A 22,059-nucleotide genomic window follows, 5' to 3' on the forward strand; every position below is an offset into this window, starting at 1 on the left:
CCAATTAACTACCTATGTAATCTCCAAACAAGTGTGGAGAAACGCAAGTCTTGATGCAGTAGATGGACAGGAAAGATTGAATACCTAGTTCGACTCAGGCAAGGTGGGAAGGTGACATAGATGGGTATGGTATCCTCGTTTGGACTGTTTGCTTTTGTCAGAGGATACCATCATTTTCAATCACAGGCTTCAAATCAGCTGTCTGGGTTCCAAGCTCAACAACAACCGCCTAAATGAACCCCTGAATGAAGCCCAGATTGAGCCCCTGATTGATTGATCAGGACCATTCTGTAAAGCCCTCTCCATCTTAGACCGCAGTTTCCATACCATGGTCATCTAACTATCCGGCAAATGTTATGGGTGTTTGATAGAAGCCACCAGCATCAGTCTTTCCCTGACCCGGCACCGGAATTGTCACACGGGAGAGGTGCGTAACCGCGAAAGTTTCGGTCCTGAGCTTGGTCTCAAAGCATATCCTTCCAGGGCTATGCCCTTGAGTCGGCTGCTTCTTTGGTGTCTTGTTCTTGAACACAATTTGATTGTCCACTTGAAGAAGTGCATGGCTTCCGTCGGGTCTTCGGCGAAGCTTCTGGGGGTTGGATAGGGGCTGACGTTTGAGTGGACATAATAGTCAGGTGGTTTCTGGTAATAGAAGTACTGAATCCGCTGGATACAGTTTGAGGTAAGCTGAGAGTGATGGGGATAAGCTTCGAAGATGTATGAAAGGAGCAAATGAATAGTTATATATACATACCGTAATTCACCTAGCTATTTTACCTCACCATTGCTACCTAGGTGAGTCATCCGGGGATGCTCCGAAACTCTTAGATGATTGATCTACACAACCACATGCACATTATTGACCCCAGCCAGAATTGCTATAGCATTGCATCCTTCTAAAGTTGACCGTCAAGTGTTTCTGGTTGATTTCCAGCTCTATACGTGACCTCAAGATGCTTCGCTGCGGTTACATTAGCTGACTGTTGTCTGACAACGCATCCTCAGTGATATTGAGCCGTCCAACCCATATGCGGCGCAAGCTATGCGAGGCAATAATGTTATCAGCCGTAAATCTAAACATCTGACGTGTTGAGCGCAGACTTTGCTTATTTGCCCTCGGTCTTTGAGCATGAAAGCTTTCCTTGTCATCGTTGTGTCACAGACTTGTCGGATGTACCTCTAGTCACCGATCACAGGGCTGTTGGTGACGAGGTAAGACATTAGAGATGTACCCCTCTTGATTTCCCCAGGGTCAGATCCACTATTCTTTTCAGATGGCCTTACTTCTTTTGATGCTTGGTCTTGGTTGTGTGTGGACTTCCAAATCAGGTAGCTACTGAGAGTGATTAGCTAGCTACTTACCTACATATGAGATCTGATCCATTACACGAGGCTTGTGGACTTCTCTCTCACCTATATTCTTGACAACTTATTTTGTCCAATGGCCGTCCCAGCTCCTTCGGTCCATGAGTTGCAATCAGCCACCGTCCTGTTAGATATAAGCGGTCAGGATGTTCAGCAGCCGAGGGGGCAAGATGTCTTTGCCAACTTCCTGTATGCAACGGACGACAAAACTACCTTCCAAATCGAACGACCTTTCAGTGTATTGGCTGCGTTTGACCTTCAAATGAACGGGGCAATCCTGCTATGGGGACGACCAATATGAAGTGGGAGAGGGGCCAAAGCTTCGAAAAGGTCATTGACCTTCGAAAGCTGCCGCAACAGCCCAGCCAAAGGTCCCAAGACGTTAATCACTGGCTTGACCATGATGGCTTTTCCTTCTTCTACTCTCCCACAACACTGGTAGCATCTGACTGGAAGAATCGACAGGTGGTGGATGAAGTGTATCTTCCCAGCATGGCAGGCCTTTTGAAGACACTGGTAGCTGGGGCCGACCGGAACAATTGTTCGCTCTTGATTTGAGAACCATCGCTAGAAGTAACTTACTTCTATGGAGTTGTGATGTCATTAGCTGCAGAGCTATGGGCTGGGTCAGGCGCTTGGTCAGGCGCTTGGCCAGGGGCTCGGCCAGGGTCTTGACCTGGGCATGCAGGGTATTGGTGTATGATTTGTACCCATCTGGAGAACTGATCTTGGATGTTGTGCTCCAGTGACAGCCAGAAAACATGCGAGTATGTATGCCTGGCTCGATAGGCGTACTCGAGCGCCAGTTGGCTTTTTCCCACACCAGCGCGCCCATGTATTACACAGATCCGGGTCGTCGTTGTAGCCTCATACTCGTCGTGATCAAAGATGCCATATATCTGTTCTAACTGAGCTGAGCGCCCGACGAAATTGTGGTTGCGGGCGGGTACAGTCCATTGGGGCGGGGTATGGGAGTCGCCAAAAGACCGAGGAGGGTCATCGCCACATGCCGCAAAACCACACTCGAGGGCCGTGAGGGCTACAGTCTTGCCTTCAAAACGGAGACGGTGATGTATCGTGATGGCGCGCAAACGGATCATGCCAAGCAGTTTTTCTCGAAGACGATCTACGATTGGAACTGGCCATGGAAGAGATCAGCCTTGACGTTGTCTAACAAATGCCCACCCGCCATAGGGGAAGGGGAGGAGAGAGAGGGGAGGGGAGAGAGGGGAGGGGGTGAAGTAAGCTTAATTGACCACACTCCAGCGACAATCTCGAATATGTCACGCCGCATGGATTCGGGGGGGGGAACAGCCGTTCATACAGCCAGCTCATGGTTGTGGTAGCCATGGCGATCTGAGTTGGGCACGTGTTCTATGTCGCTGTCGTGTTCTTGTTCTCTATAACTGCAGGAGAGACTGGGTTGACGATGAGCGGCACAGTTGTATATATTGTGTTTATCTTGAAGACGGTGAAGAGGGGAGGGGAAAATCTCACGTCACGAGCTGAGGCCACGCGGCACAAAGAGAGAGGGACCAGGACATATACATCATGAGCAAATTATGGACCGGATGGGATTGAAGTCATACCGAAAGACCAGAGCACTGCAGGCCGACGTCGGCCCAGTTCACTCATCATCCAAATTCAGTATCAAGCCGCACAGGACACCAAAAAATAAGGAGATAAACAACATCAATTGTCTATGTAACTTGTCCCAAGAGGCCTTAACCGGTTCACCAAGCCCAAGCTTAAATCTTTCGAAAAAAAACCCGCTCAGTCAGAAAACCCATCAAATCCTCCCAGAGCTCCCCAAAAATAAAAAAAAAAATATCTTTTCCTGTTTTCTTGTGTTGTTTTTTGTCAAGTCCTCCAAACCCTCCTCAATCGCATTTGTTGTCGATGGCTGATCATGATCCTCCCAGATACCGAGAAGATCGCCGAAGAGAGGTGATGACTTGTTCCAAAATTGCTTTGACAAGAGATAGAGTCTCTGCCAAACACCAAAGATATGCCAGAGTCGCTGTGAAAATACAACCAACCAGTCCGCCGGACAAGGGCTAAGATGGCCGTTGCAAATCCGAGCGCTGCCGACCTGTTCCCTTCCAATTCCAAATCTGCTGGGACTCAACATGATCTCCCAGACTATCGTGAGCCTGTAAACAGTCCGTTGTCCTTGATGGGCGTGTGAGAACACCATCCCACCACCGCCGTGAGCGCAAGTCGACTCTATGCGGAATACCACCGTGACCCCAGCACCGAGCCAACGCCGAAAACGCAGCCGCATACACTCATTCCCTCCAAGCCCAGCCGGAAAAAAAAATGACAACAAGGAAATCGTCGAACGCCTCCAGGAGCACGAGGGAAAATATGGGTACAACTCCATGCCTTTTCCCCAACCAGGCAAACGCCAACAGCCCGAACCTCCAGTTCCCATATACGCCGATTCCCAGTTAAGCCAGACCCGTGAAATGACCCAAACGCCGTTGTATATGAACCATCTCGCCGGAAAACCCATTACCCAGGCTCATACCACCTTCTTCCCAGCCCAACCGTCTCCTCGAGGGCTCCAACCAACCATGCAAAGTCCATGCGCGCGCCATTTGATACTTTTGTGAAGGAAAAATTGCATTTCCCAGGGGCATCTTGGCCCAACTCGTCCTATCCTTGAAGAAGAAATTGTGTCCCAGTCGAAAACAGGGGCTGGGCCTCTGCAAACGTGATGAAAAGACCGAATAACGCGAGGACCTGAGCGGGAAAAACAGCCAAAAAATGAACGAGTACATCGCAATACAATGTTACAAGACTTCAAACCACCCGCGTGCTAACCCTGACGCTCGCTGCGAATTTCCAGTCGTCGAGGAAGAAGCTGACTGTAACGCGATGACGACGAAAGATGTTCGAGATTAAGCCCGAGGGCAAGAAGAGAAATTAGTTGTTGTGATGTATGATACAGCCGATCTTGCTCGAGATCGTGTGATGAGGCGCAATAAAAAATGCTTGGTAGCCTAGGGGCTGTTGCTGTGTGTGAGAGTGCTGGTGCAGATGCAGGTGTCCTCGAAGAAATCAGTCGCGAAAGGTAGGGTCGACGGTTGAAGCCGCCGGGGCCGTTGGGAGTTGACGGACCAGAGGCGGAGAGAATATGTACAATACCAAAAGGAAAATAAACAGAAGAAACACGTAACGCCATGCTCATGGTGTCCCACCTGCGTCACGTAAAGGAAAGAGTTTCAGCACCCTAGTTGGGCCCAGAAGGGGGCTGCTGAATAGGGGTTTGCCCCTGACCACCACGACCACCGCGGGTCGGATAGCGGGAAGGCTGGGTTTGCTGGAACCCACCGCGGCCTCGGCCATTGCCCCGGTGACCGCCGGGGTTTCCACGGGACTGGTACCCTCCGCGGGGCGCAAAACCAGTGTTGGTTGCCCGGCCGCCTTGGTCCGGGAACTGCTGGAAGCTGTTTGCCGCCTGATTGCCTTCAATCTGCTGGGGAGACCGTCCCTGCCAGTTTCCCGAAGCACCTCCCGGGCGGGGACCAGCGGGTTGAGCCTGGTGAGTTGGTGGGTTCATTGGCTGCTGTTGACCCTGCTGCTGGTTACCAGCAGACCTGAAGTTGGAAATGGGCCTAGGAATCGACTCGGGATTCTCGTAGACGTAGAGACTCTTGTCAATGGTGGCAGGAATGGGCTGGATTTCAGTGCCCAAGTCACGTTCAATGTTGTAGAGGTTGAACCTGTCATCCCAGTTGATCAGGTTGATGGCCAAACCAAGATGGCCGTAACGGCCCGAGCGACCGATACGATGAAGATATGTCTCGGCATTCTTTGGGAAGTCAAAGTTGATCACCACATTGACAGCCTGAATGTCGATACCACGCGTGAGAAGATCCGAGCAGACGAGGTTGCGGCAAACACCGTTCCTAAAGTCGTGGAAGACACGGTTGCGAGCGTGCTGTTGCATCTTGGCGTGACTGTAGAAACACGAGTAGCCCAACTCGGTGATCTTCTTGGCCAAAAGCTCGACACGGTTGGTCGAGTTGCAGAAAATAATGGACTGGTTGATCTGCAGCTTTGAAAAGAGGGTGTTCAGGCAGTGCACTTTTTGCTTCTCCTCGACGTAGGCGTAGTACTGGGTGATACCGCGCAGAGTGAGCTCGTCCATGAGGTTGATCTCGTAAGGTTCTTTCATGTTCTTATCAGAGAAATCCTTGACCGAAATAGGGAAGGTGGCTGAGAACAGCATGACCTGGCGATCCTTGGGGTGGAACTGGAGAAGTTGTTCGATGACGGGGGTGAACTCGGCCGAGAGAAGCTTGTCAGCTTCGTCCATGATGAACATGGGGCATTCACTCAAATCCGCCACCTGCTTTCCAGCCAAATCGAGGATTCTGCCCGGGGTGCCGACCACAATATGGACGGGGTCCTGGAGACGGACAATGTCATCGCGGAGGCCTGTGCCACCAGTGGTAACCATGACGTTGACGCCGAGGTGCTTTCCAAGCGTCTTGCAAACCTGGGATGTCTGCATGGCGAGTTCTCTGGTCGGGACTAGGATAAGACACTGGATCTTGTTGATTTTGGGGTTGATCTTTTGGAGAGCGGGGATGACGAAGGCAGCTGTTTTGCCGGTTCCGTTCTTGGCGCGCGCAAGAATATCACGCCCGGTGAGCGCAACTGGAATGCTTTCTTCTTGGATGGGCGAGGGCTTCTCGAAACCAGCTTCGAAAATGCCCATCAGTAAGGATCGCTTGAGTCCGAAGTCCTCAAACTCCATGCCCTTGGTGTTGGTGACATCCTGCGCAACAAAAGTGTGTTAGCAAATCTGGTCAGGAACAAGCATGAGGGGGACAAACCTCGGTCTGTTGTCTGTTGTCTTTCGTGGGAATGTTCAAGTTCTTCTTCCACTCGTCATCACTGATCTGTTAGCCACCACGGTTCATGGGGGTCGAGAGCAAGATGTCCGCCACATACTTCAAGCTTGTCGCCTGGAGCTTGTCCGCGAGACTGTCGGTCATTTTGGCAGCAAAAGGAGGGAAATCTTGGGAAAAGAGAGGTAAGTCGGTCGGATTCGGTGGCGCGGAGGTATCCCGTCCGTCTTGTTCAAGTGAGGTTTTGTGGTCGGTCGTGGTCGTGTCAGAGGCGCAAGACTGGCTCTTCCAGATTGCGAATCGAGGTGGATGTCGTGCGGTCGGTGGGTTGTGGGTTGTGAAGTGCTATACCCGTCGCGGCATATGTTGGGAATCGAGTTGTGGGTTTGATTTGGTCGACCGATATGTCGTGGAAGCTGTGGAGCTAGCTGCTCGTCTGGTGGTCTGGTGGTGTGGTGATCTGGTGAGGCTTGCTTCGGTGGTTCGGGGAGTGGGAAGTCGGGACAGAGAAAATAGTGCGGTTCTCTGCAAATGGGATGTGGGTGGTGGGGGACAATGAATAGATTGTTGGGGGCTCAAAGTGGTTCGTGTGTTGCTCGAGAAGTCGGTGTAGAGCCGGGAGAGTGATCTGGAGTCGTCGATGCGGGGCAGAAAGATGAGGCAGGCAGGGCTGAACAATTCTCTGCAGCAACCACTCGAAAAGTTCGGGACGATGATGGTTTCCTCGTCACGTGCCCAACAACGGTGCTTTCTCCTAGAACAGGGGCGGTGCTTTGGCAGCGATAAGATAACCGGCTGTGGGGTTGATCCACACTGTAAAAAGGCCAAGACGCCGATGGTCCCGTCCCCTCTATCGTCCCAGGTCCCGCATCTTCCCTTTTGCACTTCAACCAGACACTGGTATCCGCCACTGACGCGAGCACGAGTTGTTCTTGTGTTGCCGGCGCCATGGTCCTTTTCCTTCCTTCAAGCCCTGAAAACATGATCCTGTCAACTTCACCATGATGCTGCTCAAAAGACATACCGTTACACCATTTCCCTTGACCACTTTTGTGCTGCCATCAGCTTCGATAACGTCATCGTGTCAGCTACCGCGCTGCCATCTCCAGAAGCGCTCATACGCCTCGGTTCAGGACAAGCCACCGAAATGGCCTACTTCTGCAAGCCCCACTCCGTATGAGGTCTTTGGACTTACCAAAGACGATGTATACACCAAAGCACGGTTCAACCAGTTGGTCAAACTCTATCATCCCGATCTCCACCATCACTCGGCCCACGATGGCATCCCCCATGTGATGAAGCTCGAGAGATATCGCCTCGTCATTGCGGCCAATGACATCCTCAGCAATCCTCAGAAGCGTCGACTCTACGACCTCCACCGAATTGGCTGGGGAAATCACACCGACCCACATGTTGAACATCGGGCGGCAGGGAGGTCATGGAGGAAGGAGCCTGGGAACGCCAGCCAGAACGCCACTTGGGAAGACTGGGAGCAATGGTACCAGGAGAGGGATGGCAAGAAGCAAGAGCCGGTCTTCATGTCCAACTTTGGCTTCGCCACCATCTTGGCATGCTGTGCTGTTGTTGGTGTCTGGACCCAGGTGGCATATGCCGAGAAGAAGTCGGCAAGCATCTTGAACCTGCAAGCCCAGCAACAGGCCGTCATCACCAGAGATATGATGTCGCGCGAGAGAGCGAAAGCGGCCATGAGCCGCGAGGGTAGGGTCGAGACATTCTTGTTGTCACGAGAGCTTGGAAAGTCGGAATATGATTTACCAGGACACGGAGCCTCAGACGGTGGAGGTGGTGAGGCCGAGGCGCCATGAAGTCGGTCGGGTTGTATTCGGTGATTTCTGTCAGCGAGTCGCATAGTCGGTCATCATAGACTGTATACAGACCTGTACTGTTTTCTGATGGTGCCTGTTGCTTGATTCAAGCCAGAGAGACACTGATTGTATTGGAGCGACCGGCCCTCTTGTCGTAGTGGTTGTTTCGTTGCCGCTGGCGAAAGAAAAGAAGAAGAGAAAACCCCAGATTCTCTGTGGCAACTCGAGAAGGACGGCATCTGCCCACTTCCAAAGTAGGTTCAACGAGTCGCTTGCACGTGGCGGGGTCAAACAGGAGCCATCGAAGGCTTATCGGGGCACGATCACATGGAGAACCGGATAATAGAATATCTGAAGACTTTATCAGAGTTCGGTCTATCACTGTGTTGTGCGTCTCGGGCGTTGAGGCTGCTTAGGGCATTGTCTATGTGCACGGGCCATATCCCTCATCCATCGGTGTCTTGTTCTTTCCTCTTGTCCCCGAGCCATTATCTGTGAGAAATGGTGGCTGGGACGAGGCTGCGGAAGACCTGGGAACCGAGTTGAAGAAGATGAGAAGGTGATGGAGCTTAATTCCACTGGAGTAATACCTCTCCTCACACAATGGTGGCCATAGTCCGAGATCCTATATCTATTTCGTCATGGGAAAGGGCATCTTTCATCCTCATGTTAAGTATGGTTCACGGAGCTTGCATGACTGTTAAAAACAGAGACTCGGTTTTAATGTGTCTGATATGACCTTCCTACCTGAAAATAGAATTCATTGGCCAGCAGAGCCTCACGAGGAGGCTATTAGACCAGATGATATAAAGCCAAGGTCAGGCAATGGAGATGGATGACGAACTTTGACAACATACATCAAGCGCAGATGCTTCAATTGTGTTGACAGGCTTCCATCGATGGGAACAAGATGTTGGCGAAAGGCACCAACATCCCCTGCCTCTGCAATGGGTAAAACTTCAGGGGTTGGCATGCCAACACTTCTTCACAACACGCATAGTAGGTACCGAACACCAAGTCTCGAAATCACCGTGTTTATTCCACTCTACCAACCAAGAATATGGCCTCTAACTACAAAAGAAACCTTTTGATGCCCCTTTCCAGCCCAGGTCAAACCCCAAATTCCGATAACCTAGAGACCGATATCTAATCTAGATGCCACTGACCGGCAGCAAGATCTTGTAAGCCATTGCCTGCCTCTTCCCCAGCGGAGTCCGAAAGATCCTCCGGAGATCCATCGGAGTCGCGTCCTTGTCCTGCGTCAGCTGCCTATGAACCTCCTTGATCAGCTCCCTGACCTCCCTGACAACATCAAGGTCCATACGCCGGGCCTCATCGCTAGGAAGCATGAGGAAGCGGTCAACATCGATGTAGGTCTTGTCGGCGTCGTGGAACAGGGTGAGCCAGTCTTCAGGTTGGCCCTTGATGCGGCGCTGTTCATGGTAAGCTTGTCAAGGGTCAGGTTAGTAGCAGATCGTGATAAAATTGTGATGAGACGGGAGGCCAAGACTCACTTGTAGAAAACCACCTCCTATAAATCTCCAACCGCTCCCTATTCTCTCTGCTTCCCTTCGGAACCTGCACGACAAAGTACAAAACTTCCAACCCCGGCATCGAGTCGATAAACCCCGCCACCTCATCCGGACACATGGTCCAGTCCCCATGAGGCACGATGCTCCCGTCAACATGGATGCAGCACTGAAAAACAGTGTTTTGCTTCGCGCAAGTGCGCTCAGAACTCTGCTTATACACAACACCCACCTTCTTCAAATCAGCCATCCCACCCGGAGTCTCCGTCCTAAAAACAGACTTCTTGTTCTTCTCCCCCTCATCCCTAAGCCTGGATCTCCCCGCGGGAAAAGACAGCTCAGGATCAAAGTAAGGCACGAAAAACTGGTTATTAACATGAAAGTAGCGAAAGTCAGACTTGGGGTTTGACGTCGCGCCGGCGAGGAAGTCGAGCACGACAAGGTCGTGGTTTGTGTCCATGGGTCCCCAGGCGCGAGAGAAGGGGAGGTTGCCCGGGTTTTTTGTGGCGAGAACAACAGCCTGCTGGGCTGCGCGGCTGACGGAGCCCATGTCCTTGTTGATACGATAGCCCGAGCCGTCGGTGCTTTTGGGTTTGGGGTAGTAAGCCAGATGCCAGGTGGGGTCGACCCAGTTGCCTTTGTCGTTGGTGTAGCCCGGGATGACGGCTTTCTCGACGTTCATGAAGTGGATGCTGGGTTTGCGGAGGGCTTGGGTGAAGATCTCTTGCTGGATCTCGAGGGGGAAACGCTTGAAGTGGGGGAATTTGACCAGGCCGTCGTCGTTGTCCTTGGAGGCCTTGGAGGCGGCATGGGTTTTCTTGGTCGAGGTGGTCGCGGTGGCCTTGCCTTTGGTGCTTTCGGTGCTGCTGGCCTTGAGGCGACCCTTGGGGGTGGCCTTTTTGATCAAGGCCTTCTTTTTGGGAGGCATGGTGGCGGTCGTCTGATGCTGTGGGAGAGATTTCGGCGAGGGAGAGAAACCGAAACTCTTGGGGGGAAGAAATTTGGGAGAATAAAAACAACCTCCTTACTGACCTCACTGTCCTGGACTGTCAGGGAAGGAACGATGGGTCACGAGGGCGGCGAGCAGGTGATAAGGAGCGATAAAGGCCCGATAAGAAAGGCAGAAAGAAGCTCAGATATTTGGCAGTGTATCCTCTGGTGGTTATGGAGGCCAGGGCAATGTTGAGCTATCTCTAACAGATCCTCATATTGTCTAGAAGCTGCCGGTGTGTAGATCGTATCACCATTGTTCATCGAAAGTCTTTGAAAGCTTGATAGTACAATGACCCTCCTGTGCTTCCGCTGCTTGGGATGGTTGCTCTCTCGACTTCCACGGAAGCCTGATAACGAGCATGACAATGAATGGCAAAGCCCCGCGGCAAAGACCGAGAGCGATAGCCCACCGTAGGGTTTTAATGCAGCATCGAAAAGACTGCTTTTGTGTGTTGTTGAATTAGGAAGCCTGTTGATATTTAATTTGCACTGGAACTTAGAACTTGCAGTGTGGTATTATGCCTACTTAAGTCCGCATCACTCAACTATTTGGGCCCATTGGCCACATTGGACCACAAAGAAAGCAACTACCAGACTGAGTGGGTATGCAAGAGTACCAAGGTTCAAAAGTTAGGATGGAGTCGTTGAGTGAGCTGGACACATCATTTGCCATTACGAGACACAGGATGTTCTTGCCCACCTAGCTGATTGATGTAAGCACCAAACTGTGTTCATACAACTATACAAGATCTCGTCACCTTAACACAGGAATTTAAAGAAAGAATACTAGTATAATTTACAGACAGAATATTGGTAAGGCCTTGTGTAACGTCCTTTGAAGCTATAACTGTGCATTGTTGTAGCCGCAAAGATGAGGAGCAACATCACAAACAAGATATTGCTAAAATGCCTCTGCACTGGATTGTAGACTGTATTGGTCAACATGACAAACACCTGATTGGTTTGAAAATACCATTCTGTTCATCTCAAGATCCAATCAACATTTCCCCTGCATCCATGCCCTATGCGTTGTCACCCAAAATGCAGTTTTCGGTCGACATTCCAACATTCCCTACGTCACTCACGTCAAATACCATCGCTTGACACCTCACCACGTGGCACGACGCGTGCAAGAATGCAACAAGTCGCGATGGTGACTCAATCAGTTAAAAATTGCAGGGAGGGTTCCCAGCAAATTCTGCTTGATTGGGTCGCGGTCGCGTTCCCCTGGGCCCACTTTTACCCCGAAAAGGGAAAGTAAATAAACATGCCTGATTGCGTGCAGGCTGCAGCTGTGGGGGCAACCGCAGTGGCGACCAGGGTTGGGCTTTTTGTTGGGTACAAAATCCGAGGATTGCTTTTTCTTTGAGTTTGATATCCACTGATGCTTGTGTGTGACTGGACATTTCGGAAGACTATTCTTCTTCTTGGTTGATGAACAATGGCGGATTCAGATGTTCCCATTGCGCTTCGGCGCACGCCGAGGAGGACGGCGGCGAGTGTTCGGTTTCAGGCTTCGTCAAAAACTTCAACAAAGGGGCAATCTTCATCACGAACAGCCCCACCAAAAACATCAGATTCGGCAGTTGCAACGACGCCGAGGAGGAAGACAACAAGAAAACACGTGAGATTTTCGGATCCGGGACCGGTTATTGGGAATGGAGCAACACAAGTAGAGGATGGGGTGTCGACGTCTTGGACGGGCCTGACACCCATGATATCCCGGACTCGTCTGGCCACAGGCACCCCTAAGCGCCGACACTCTTCAGCACCAGTCTACTCAACCGCAAATACCAGTTATGAAAGCGAAGAAATCACCTTCCTTCCCCTCCGCCAAGTTCTCGATGGCCGGGTTAAACGCCGCATCAGACGGAATGGGCTCAGCGAGGAGATGAACACCATTTTCGCCGAACGAAAGACCAAGGCAAAGCAGACAAAAGAGGAGATGAACCGTCTGAGGCAGGAATTAGAGGAAAAGGACGAGGCGATCATGAGATTACAGGAGGAGACGGTGATGGTGGACACAGACCGGGTATGGGAGCTGGAAAGGAAAGTATCACGGTTAAGGAGGCAGTTGAGCCAGATGTCAGGGGCAACATCATCACCCTCTAGGCCGTCAACAGCAGCAAGCAGCAGCCCCCCACAGCAAGACTGGACAGACGCCGCTCGTGATCCCTTCTCAAAGGATGCCTACTCTATGGATCTGGGCATGGACGACGACCTCCCAGACAACGACACAGACGAGGAGATATTTGGCGATTCCACCATGGCCGAACTAGCATGCAGCACGCCCACCCGAAAGCCAAACGCCACAGTCCACCACACCTCTGCCTCCTTCCGGTCGTCATTTCCCACCCCGCCATCAACCAGCCCAGCTCGACAATTCAACACCACCGACGACCCCTTAACCCCCTGCTCGTCCAAGCCCCGCACCACAACAACAACAACAACAGCCACCTCAATAGCAATCCAAACCTCCCTCCCCGACCCCGCCATCCCCCATCTCCAAACCAAACTATCAACCCTCCAACGCGACCTCGACATCTTCAAAAACCAGTTAACCTCGCACCTCTCCCTCCCAACCGGCACCGCCCCCTCGGACATATTATCCTCCCTCTCCCAAACCCTCACGTCCCTATCCGACAAGACCCACGCGTTGACAACCCTGAACAAATCCCTCTCCTCCCTCGGGTTTGCCCCCTCTAGCACTCCAAACCCAGACGCGCTGGATATAATAACCGGCATATCCTCCACCTTGCGCTCTTGCCGCCTAGAACTGGAGTACTTATCCCCCGGGGAACTAACCCTCCCCTTGTCTGGTTCGGGGGGACAAGTTCTCAAGATGATGGTGCAAAAACTGCAGGAGCTGGACAAGAGGAGTAAAGACGCGGGGGAAGTGATTGAGGAGTTGAGGGAGCGGGAAAGGGGGTTAAAGGGGGAGTTGAGTGCCAGGGTTGACTTCACCGATCACTTACAGGAGAGGTTGGCGAAGGAGCAAAACGACAAAAAAGAGTTGGAGGCCAAGGTGGAGGAGTTGAGGGAGGCGGTGGATAAATACACCAATGGCATTTCCAAGCTGGAAACCCTCATCAGCGATCTGGAGGAGAGGTTGGAACAGGAGAGTATTGAGCAGCAGCTTCACATCACGGCGCTGGAGCGGGGGTATAAAGACCAGTTGGCGGAGGTGAAGACGAGGTATGAGGAGGAATTAAACGGGAGGGAGGAGGCTATTTTGGGATGGCGGGCTGAGATTGAACGGGTTAGGGGGGAGTTGAGAGAGACGGGGGAGTTGGTGGGGAGGTTGAAGGATGAGGTGGCGAGGGTAGGTGGGGAGAATGATGCGCTCAAGGTGGAGAATGCGGTTATTGCTCAAAAGTATGAGGCTGAGAAGAAAAGGGGGAAGAGAATTGTCGGGGAGTTGGGACGGGTGCTGGCTTTGGCTCGTGGGGAGGAGAGTGAAGATGAGGAAGTTGTGCCGTCGGCTGGTATGGAAAAGGGGACGAAAAAGAGGAGGTATGACGGTCGGATGGGGTTCACGAATGAGGCTGAAGGCGAAGAGGTTGAAGCCGTTGGGGCTGTGTGACTTCTTGGGTATTGTATTTCTCCTACATTTATTGGTTGTTGGTGGTCAGGGTCTAATCACGTAACATTGTCTCATTTGTATGCTATGACGGGGGCTCACACTTTGGCGTTGATGTTATCAATTTCTGTGGAATATCTATCTGTTCTGTTACACCCACTGTTCTCGTCATGGACGGACCGACCATCTTCTGTCGCTGGGCTGTCCTCCTGGATTATCTTATTTTGCCAGGAAGGATTCTGTAACCTCATCATTTGTGTCATCCACCTGTACTTCGCTGTAGGCCCACACCATATCGGGCAAGAGTGGCAAAATGTAGGGCAGTTGAGGGTGTTTGTGCCATCCTTTGGGTTTTCAGACCCTGGTTTGACCATGTAACCTCCATTGCAACTTCACCACCGGTACCAGCGCCTCCGGGTTCACATCATCACAAAGCCTGATCCAGTTCTCCCTTCTTTGTTGAAACATGACGGGTGGAGGCGTGGCAGGAGGCAGATGCACAACGCCAACAGATCCGTTACCTAGCCAGTGTATAAGTCAACAACCCATTCATAGCAGAATCCTGGCTTGACGAACCGGCTTGGCTTGCCAAAGCCCTCCTCGTTTCCTGATCAAACCATGTTGAACTGGTTTGTGCCATTGACGAAACCCTCTCACGCCACTCATTCACAGAGTCAACCACCAGACACCCAACTTCCATGCCATCATCCGACCGGTTGGCAAAGCTGAGAGATAGTGCTCGCCATATCGCGTGACCACGCTGCAGCTGGGAGGTGCCCAGGAACTTATCCGGGCGGGAATAGGCAATATCCCCTGGCTCGGCGAAAGGCCCCCAGAGCCCAGTCGACAGGGTCTCATCCCGGGTCAGGTGCAAGTCACTCTCCATGACGACCACCTGCAAGCATCGGGTCTGGGCGGCCTCTTTGAGCTGTCTCCAAAGCTCATGGGGCGTGCGGTCGTCAGGGCAGTCCTCCCATATTTTCCAGTCGGAGAGGAGGCGGTGATGGAAACTTATAGTGATGCCCGAGGAGAAGAGCCATTCGAGTAAAGCTTTGGCATCTAAAGCTAAGGCGTTGTCTTCGTAGGAATCAGGTGGCTGGATGTAGAGGGTATCGGTGCTGTGATCGAGCCACTGAATGGGGTTGAAAGCGTGGCTGAGGGCGGGCTCGACGGGTTTTCGATGGAAAACGGCTTCATGCAAGGCGTCGTAGCACACTGTGGTGATGGGTTGGGTGATATCGCGGAGAGGCCACAGGTTGACATATGTCCACCAATGGTCCCTCCTGTAGCCAATCGATATAGTGCGCTGTCGAAAACAGTACCTCCAGATTTGGCAGCGTATCTCGGCAGGAAACTGCTGGAACTGGGGGAAAGTGGTGGTGTTGGAGGTCATCCCGACGTTTGGAGATGCAGGGAGGAATTGTCTACCCACCAGGCAGCAAACCCGCCAGACGACGTTGGATATTTAACCTCAAAGTTCAGGCTGACGAATCGGGAAGACCAATGCCCCGCCTGCTGAGCCCCCAACTTGGAGCTACCCTAACCCTAAGCCAAGCCGACTGTACTTTTGCTCAAGCCAAGCCCTAGGGTTTTCTTTTGAGGCTTTTTCAAGCACTAAAAAAGTGGTGATACCTGGGTTTTTGGTGGTGAGGGTGCTTCCCGAACCTAGCTTAGGGGGTCCCCGGCTAACCCGGCTATCTAGGGCACCTGGGTGGGTGAGGGTTCTGGTCCGACACTGATGAGTACTGGGTAGGTATTTATACTAAAAACACCGGGCTGGAACAGGTACTGGAAGGCTTATAAACTAGTTAAATCAGATGAGCCGGGATAGCTTCAAGCTAAGCCGAAGGTCCCCTCCTCCGAATTTTGTTGAGGGAGAAGGCATGGAAACATAGTCGATGACCAGTTTATATCCACCTCGACTGCTGCCACCCAAAGGCTGTGTGCAAACTCTCCCCTTCGAAAACTCTGATATTAGCTTTTGGGTTTGGTGCAGTGAGCAGGGCCACTGTTGAAGCGTATCTTGTGGTTTTTTTTTCTTTGACTCAAATCAAATTACTATTAAAACCCCTTTACCAGCGGATTGCTCCTGGTTTTCTTTGCTTTCTCTTCCTCCCACAAGTTGGTATTTTGCTCTCGCCCTTTGTTTGTTCGTCGACATGAGAAGCACTACCACAACACCTTCTATCGGCGACGACTGGTCAGACATTGATGCTGACAGCGATGATAGCTATTCCATGGTTGAAGCCCCCTCCGACCTGGGCTTCAACTCTGGTGCTGGCACCGGTCTGGCACCGGCAACCACGACGGTACCTACACCCACCAACCTACCTGCCCAAGGCCCTTTCAACGGCTCTCACATCACTGCCGGCCCTGGCACCGGCTCTGATACCGAAGAGATATCGACAGTCCCTGACGCAGAAGAGGCTGATGATGCTCGGTTTCTCTCCGAGACAGTGACGGGCGACACCATCGAAGCCTCCTCAGAGGCACATGGGGAGGACGCTTCGGCATCTGAGTCCGAGGAGGAGGAGGAGGAGGCTCGGACGCAGCTGCTGTCGTACCCTTTCTACGGGGACAAGGCGAGAGGTATATCTTCACAACTTCTGGATTGCAGGCAGGCCATGTTACAAATTAGGCACCACCCGGCCGTGCACAGCAGGGTTCATGGTGTAATCTTGGGTGCCTTGAACCACGTCCTTGAGTCTACGTGCGGCCCTGGACCGCAGTTGAACAAATTCATTGCGGGATCGCATGACTACCATGCGTTCCTGGTTCGTGACACCTCGGGATATTCGATTGAACACAGCCCATGTTTGCACGAACCAATCATGGCCGCATGCCTGGAATTGAGAAACAAGTTGGATGGACCAGATGGTCCTCAGGACATCGTTGGAGCAGTTGGATCGCTGGGTGATTTGTTGATGACATGGACAAAGTAAGCACATCGTCTTGCCGGGCCTGTGGCACACATCGCATCTTACTGACTCTTTCAGAAAATTGTCGCACGTTAGCGAAGCACCGTTTCGGAGCGTCTACCTCTGGGCCACTTTGATGGACCTGCGACCCGCCATCTACACCTCGGCCAAGCACCTTCTGGCCATCCGTGAGACCATCAACACAAGCTTGGCGAGAATGGAAGGCGGCGCCCCCGAGATCTGCTTGAATGGTATGCGCAACATCAATCATTTCTGCGTCTTTGGCATCTCGTCCTGCGATCGTCTCCTCGGAGCGATCGCCAGGCGACTAATGCCGGGTAAGCATTTGTGGCGGTCGGGACGGCAGTCGAGAGGGCTGAGGAGGAGCATGAGCGAGAAGGAAGCAGTTGACTTCAGCCAGTACTACGCTGGTCTGGACATTACAAAGCTCGCCCATTTTCGGACCGATATCAAGCTTCTCGAGACCAAGCTTGATCGTTCAACCAGGTACACGGCTGCTGGGGCAGAGTGGCGAGACGTTGTTGTGTGCAATTACCAGGTGGGAGAAGACAACTGGGCACGGCCAGCAAGCCTCTGGCTGGCTCTCTTCCAGGAGAACACCTGGGCACAGCAAGCAAGCCCCTGGCTGGCTCTCTCCCAGGAGAGAGAGAAGAAGGCATGGCGGAGCTTCTACCTGAACTTGGCTGCGACGGTGGATCTGGGAGAGCTTACTAGGGCCTTCAGTGCGATTCCAGGGCTGACCAGCTACCTGGAAGCATACCGACGTAGTGTCTGAGTTTGAAATTTGGAATGGAGAGTAAGGTAGTGCAGGTAGTTTTACAATAAGAGAAAAAAAAAAAATAGAGAAGCACTGGCTGCGAGTTTGAAACACCGTGCGCTTGGTACACACTCACACAGTGTGGCACTGCACTGTGGTGAAATCAGAAATCACGGGTTGGTCGGGCACCTCTCCGTCATCATTGCGGGCAACTACCTTACCTACTGCTGGCCATCACATCACGCCTGGAAAAATCCGGGACAGGCTGCATGAGACAAAGACCTGGACAGCATGGGCGGCTTTAAAAGACTTCAGCCCATCATTCTGGATGGTTTCTCTCACGACATTCAGATCGGCCAGCCTTTCGACACGTCATGGGGCGCTGCCTGGTTGACAAGCGTCTACACCGACATAGACCACGACCTGTTCCGAAACATGGACCCAATAGTTTTTCGCAGGATAAGATATGGGAACAATGTTGCTGTTCTCTTTGGCGCGTTGGTGGAATGCGCCGAGTTCTACGAGCTTCCCTCGTTCTGGCATGTCATCTCTCAAGGCTTCAGCGCCAACGCAGACGCAGTGAAGTCGATAGTAACAGTCTTCGTCGCCGCCCGCAAGGCTGTCAAGGACAGATACCCAACCAGTGCCTCATCCCAAACAGCAAGGTCGGCCGACGAGTGGATCGACATTTTGGATCACCGAGGACGGAACACTTCGCTTTTCCAGTTTGCGCCTAGCAAGGAAGCAGACCTTCGAGCACGCGCTGCTGCCTTTTTCAAGTCCCAGCAGAAGCAATGGCTGAATGCAGCTTGGGTCCCTCTGAAGGACCAGCCTATTTCAACACAGTCCCAGCTCTCGAGCAAGAGCTCAAGGAACGACCGACCAGCTTCGCCTGGCAACCAATCTGCCTACCAAGCTGGCAGCACTAGTCGGTCTAACCCACGCAAGCGGTCTGCCTCGCCGCCACCTGAACGCAGCTCAAAACAAGCCAGGATGACGTCGACTTCAGCCACCAACCATCCAATTCCAGTCGAAGCCCAGACCAAAGTCCCTCTTCCAGAGTCGACAAACATGCCACAGGCATCCCAGCAACTGATAGGCATCAAACTACCCACCGCTCCAGGCGGAGAACCCTCGCCGAGATCCTCCTGGCTGCTCAAAGCCGGCAGCCACATCCCCAGCAGACCCCCATCAATCGCAGACCTTGTCCCGCTCTCAGACTCGTCCGAACACGAAGGGGTGGTCAAACTCCGCAATCGGATTTCCATCCTAGAGGCAGAGCTCGCCAACGCCAAAGCCGAACCCCCACCCCCCTCAAAACCTAATGACTTTGACCCCCAAGAGTTGAAGAGCACGCTTTCGACTATCACGAATGCGGTTTCGACGCTGATGGAATCATCTCATCACATTGTGGACGGGTTGCAGAGTCTGCAGAATAATATCCTTTACCGGCCGCAGCCACAAGCACAGCAGCTTTTGACGCCTGATCCGCCGGCGGTTGAGGCGAAACTGGATGCGCAGCATGATTTGCTGCTTGCGCTGACGAAGCAGATGGCGGGGAAGGAGGAGCCGGAGACAGTGGAGGAGGCGCTCGGGTTGGTGGAGAGGGATGTTAGGGGGCATCGGGAGAGGTTGTTGAGGTTGTATCGCAAGATGGATATGGATGGGGGGGAGGAAGGGGGGAAGGTTGATTGGGTTGCGGGGATATTGGCGGGGATGGAGGATTTGGAACGGAGGATAGGGGAGGGGGTACCAAGGGGGGGGGGGTGGTTGAGTAAGGGAAAAGGAACGTGAGATGAGTTTATGGAGGAAATGGGCGCGGTCAAATATATTTACCTAGGTATTTTTATGTTTAGCTGGGGGAAAATGGCGTCGGGCGATCTTGTATGGTCAATCTTTGAGGAGGTGAATGGCGATTCTTTGGGCATGATATATGTGTTATGGTATGGTGTAAATTGACAAAGTGCTACACAGGCAGAGGAATAAAACTGCCATGGCCATGCAGGCCCAGAATATAACTACCAGGAAGCAACCAGAACGGTGGCCCCACATATCCCCAGGCACAGTATATACTGTGACAATATGGGAATGTGAAAGATGATATATGCGCCTGCTTGTCAACAGAGCTCAGACGACGTTACTTCCCCCTAATCTTCCTCCCCGCCCCCACAACCTCAGCTGTTCAGCGCCGGCTGTCTTGAGAATGGAACTCGCTTCTCCGAACAAGCACGACCGAGGGTAACAGCTAAAGTTACGAATGTCGTTCACTCTAGGTGCCTACATTATCCAGGAATAAAAACGGAAATCAAGCAGGAATACCCCAACTCTCATCCCTCAAGCCCCCTGAACAGTAGCCAGAAGAAGCCTGTAGTATCCATCAAAGCTCCAGTTAATACCGCTGTGTTTGTCTAGCTTTTGACAACCCAGCAAATGCAAGACACCCATTCCATCATAACCTTGATTCATTGCAATGTCCTTTCATCTCGTCATAACACACGCCCCTTGGTGGCAGCCTTGACTAGTGCTGAAACTCTTGTCATCATCCAGATCAGAGAGTGTACCACCTCAGGTTCTGTCTCATCATGGATGGCTCGGCATTGCCATCCGCGACACTGCTGCCTTCCTCGCTGATCTTGGAAAGGGGCCTAGTGTCACCCGAGTCAAAGGCGGTGTTGATGGTGTGGACAAAACCAGTGTTTGACAAAGTAGGGGTGGGGATGGTGGTTGTGATAACCAAGGGCTCCCCAGGCTTGGGTAGTTTGGAGTAAGGGTTGGCTAGAGAGTGGGGGAGTGGATTGCTCGATTGACCTGGCCGTTGCCTCTGCGGCCATGGAGGCGGCGGTGTAAAACTGAAGGACCGGCGGCGGTGATGACATCCATATCGTCGAGAGTAACCTTCTTCACGGTGTTATGATTGGTGATGGGTGGCTTTGTCTGGCCAGTCTCAACATCAAGCCTCGGCCTTCCCCTCGGCTGATCAGTCCACAAGGAGCCATCCCCAGTGCGAACGCTACCGGGAGCTCCAAGAGTTCCCAAAGGAGACCGGCGGTGGTGGCGTAGGCTTTGCCATGACGGTGGCATCAGTAAAAGATGACTTCTTCTCCCGGCTCGCACCACCATCATCCATTTTGTCCTCATCATTATTTTTTTCTTTGGCCTCTTCTTGCCTAGCAGGAGCTGCTTCGGCTTCCTTCTGGCCATCAGGGATGGCAACTCGCGGCGCACCACACCTCGTGTAGATGTCGATGCAGATAATGCCGAGAATCATGGCTGGCATGAACCCCACGATGGCCCAGATGACAAATGCGTGGCCGGTGTTTTTATCGGTGTACCAGATCCCTTTTTTCTTTCGCAGCCTGAAGCGGATCCTTATTAGCGATTGCACATGGCATGGATGGATAGATTGAAACCGGAGAACTTGAACAATACCACAACAGGCGGATGGGGTTTTTCAACCACGGCAGTACCCGAGGGGTCAGGGGTCAAGGGAATGATGGACGACGCGGTCAGCGTTGAGACCATGAGTGTCGAGGTAACCGACGTGGATGTCGGGATCAGCACAGGATGGGCCGGGGACGGGACTGCCACCCGGAGGCGGGGAGTAGCGGGTGAGAGGGGTACTGAACGAGAGATGGCATCGTCAATCTCGTCGGGAGTCCGTGGCATGGGCTCCATCACCACACGATAGTCAGCTTCATAGTACGGGTGCGGGTAGTTCTAGAGTTGACGACGCAGGTGGAGGCGGCCTCGCACCGACTTCTTGTGTTCAGAAAAGGGAAGACGCATCTTTTCGGCTTGTCTGTATCTTTGGGATTGTAAGATCAACGGAGAAAGAGGGCAAGAAAGCTGTCAACGAAACATTGAGGAGAGAATGAGAGCCGGGTGAGCGGACAGGACGGACGGAGCCTTGAAGAAACTACGAGGTTTTCTAAATGGCATGGTTTTCGGTTGGATTTGTTTGTGGCCTCGTGGGAGGATGCTGCAACCCTAAAAGGAGAGATATTGAGAGGGTTGAGGATTTTCGACGGCCGTGTGCGTTCATGATATGGTCGGCAAGCCATATGTGTGGTTAACTAAGGTAACCGATGATAAGCTCGCCTCGCAGAGAAAGTAAAATTCTTAAAAAAAAAAAAAAGGGGAAGGGGGGGGGGAAAGAAACCAAATACCTGTTTCGGATTTGAACTTGAAGCCTTTCCCAAGGAAAAAAG

At 52.4% G+C, this 22,059-nt stretch overlaps 9 protein-coding genes across 9 annotated transcripts; 4 read left to right on the plus strand and 5 right to left on the minus strand.

Moving 5' to 3' along the window:
* Positions 1 to 4,600: 4,600 nt before the first annotated feature.
* On the minus strand, positions 4,601 to 6,374 carry DHH1 (DExD/H-box ATP-dependent RNA helicase dhh1; the record flags this gene model as incomplete). Its single annotated transcript, XM_062891533.1, has 3 exons — positions 4,601 to 6,154; positions 6,213 to 6,273; positions 6,331 to 6,374. 3 exons carry the CDS (start codon positions 6,372 to 6,374, stop codon positions 4,601 to 4,603), a joined length of 1,659 nt encoding a protein of 552 aa, XP_062742816.1.
* Positions 6,375 to 6,802: 428 nt separating this feature from the next.
* On the minus strand, positions 6,803 to 8,271 carry QC762_0087760 (uncharacterized protein; the record flags this gene model as incomplete). The annotated part of the gene is made up of 2 exons (XM_062884018.1): positions 7,423 to 8,271; positions 6,803 to 6,855 (listed from the first exon to the last, which is right to left on the minus strand). The coding sequence occupies exons 1-2, from the start codon at positions 7,646 to 7,648 to the stop codon at positions 6,803 to 6,805; spliced, it is 279 nt and encodes a 92-aa protein (XP_062742817.1). The 5' UTR covers positions 7,649 to 8,271.
* JID1 (J domain-containing protein 1) lies at positions 7,229 to 8,053 on the plus strand (the record flags this gene model as incomplete). The annotated part of the gene is made up of 1 exon (XM_062884019.1): positions 7,229 to 8,053. One exon carries the CDS (start codon positions 7,229 to 7,231, stop codon positions 8,051 to 8,053), a length of 825 nt encoding a protein of 274 aa, XP_062742818.1.
* Positions 8,272 to 9,072: 801 nt separating the features above from the next.
* Positions 9,073 to 11,511, minus strand: QC762_511380 (uncharacterized protein). The gene is made up of 2 exons (XM_062891532.1): positions 9,568 to 11,511; positions 9,073 to 9,500 (listed from the first exon to the last, which is right to left on the minus strand). Exons 1-2 carry the CDS (start codon positions 10,508 to 10,510, stop codon positions 9,205 to 9,207), a joined length of 1,239 nt encoding a protein of 412 aa, XP_062742819.1. The 5' UTR covers positions 10,511 to 11,511; the 3' UTR covers positions 9,073 to 9,204.
* Positions 11,512 to 12,016: 505 nt separating this feature from the next.
* On the plus strand, positions 12,017 to 14,158 carry QC762_511370 (uncharacterized protein; the record flags this gene model as incomplete). The annotated part of the gene is made up of 1 exon (XM_062891531.1): positions 12,017 to 14,158. One exon carries the CDS (start codon positions 12,017 to 12,019, stop codon positions 14,156 to 14,158), a length of 2,142 nt encoding a protein of 713 aa, XP_062742820.1.
* A 95-nt stretch (positions 14,159 to 14,253) lies between these two features.
* QC762_511368 (uncharacterized protein) lies at positions 14,254 to 15,580 on the minus strand. Its single transcript, XM_062891530.1, has 2 exons — positions 14,732 to 15,580; positions 14,254 to 14,676 (listed from the first exon to the last, which is right to left on the minus strand). Exons 1-2 carry the CDS (start codon positions 15,546 to 15,548, stop codon positions 14,510 to 14,512), a joined length of 984 nt encoding a protein of 327 aa, XP_062742821.1. The 5' UTR covers positions 15,549 to 15,580; the 3' UTR covers positions 14,254 to 14,509.
* A 470-nt stretch (positions 15,581 to 16,050) lies between these two features.
* QC762_511365 (uncharacterized protein) lies at positions 16,051 to 17,869 on the plus strand (the record flags this gene model as incomplete). The annotated part of the gene is made up of 2 exons (XM_062891529.1): positions 16,051 to 17,093; positions 17,152 to 17,869. The coding sequence occupies exons 1-2, from the start codon at positions 16,315 to 16,317 to the stop codon at positions 17,867 to 17,869; spliced, it is 1,497 nt and encodes a 498-aa protein (XP_062742822.1). The 5' UTR covers positions 16,051 to 16,314.
* Positions 17,870 to 18,142: 273 nt separating this feature from the next.
* Positions 18,143 to 19,645, plus strand: QC762_511360 (uncharacterized protein; the record flags this gene model as incomplete). The annotated part of the gene is made up of 1 exon (XM_062891528.1): positions 18,143 to 19,645. One exon carries the CDS (start codon positions 18,143 to 18,145, stop codon positions 19,643 to 19,645), a length of 1,503 nt encoding a protein of 500 aa, XP_062742823.1.
* A 378-nt stretch (positions 19,646 to 20,023) lies between these two features.
* On the minus strand, positions 20,024 to 21,517 carry QC762_0087830 (uncharacterized protein; the record flags this gene model as incomplete). The annotated part of the gene is made up of 2 exons (XM_062884020.1): positions 20,024 to 21,207; positions 21,270 to 21,517. 2 exons carry the CDS (start codon positions 21,515 to 21,517, stop codon positions 20,862 to 20,864), a joined length of 594 nt encoding a protein of 197 aa, XP_062742824.1. The 3' UTR covers positions 20,024 to 20,861.
* Positions 21,518 to 22,059: the final 542 nt, after the last annotated feature.

This window comes from Podospora pseudocomata, chromosome 5, assembly GCF_035222375.1.
Source record: "Podospora pseudocomata strain CBS 415.72m chromosome 5, whole genome shotgun sequence".
Lineage (NCBI taxonomy): Eukaryota > Fungi > Ascomycota > Sordariomycetes > Sordariales > Podosporaceae > Podospora > Podospora pseudocomata.

Bases quoted from the DNA above. Each gene is read 5' to 3' on its own strand.
- QC762_511380 (XM_062891532.1), bottom strand. From the start codon at position 10,510: ATGCCTCCCAAAAAGAAGGCCTTGATCAAAAAGGCCACCCCCAAGGGT. The intron at 9,501-9,567 runs GTGAGTCTTGGC...ACCCTTGACAAG, and splicing joins TAGGAGGTGGTTTTCTACAA to CTTACCATGAACAGCGCCGC.
- QC762_511368 (XM_062891530.1), bottom strand. From the start codon at position 15,548: ATGACCTCCAACACCACCACTTTCCCCCAGTTCCAGCAGTTTCCTGCC. The intron at 14,677-14,731 runs GTTCGTCAAGCC...TACACTGGCTAG, and splicing joins GGCTTTGGCAAGCCAAGCCG to GTAACGGATCTGTTGGCGTT.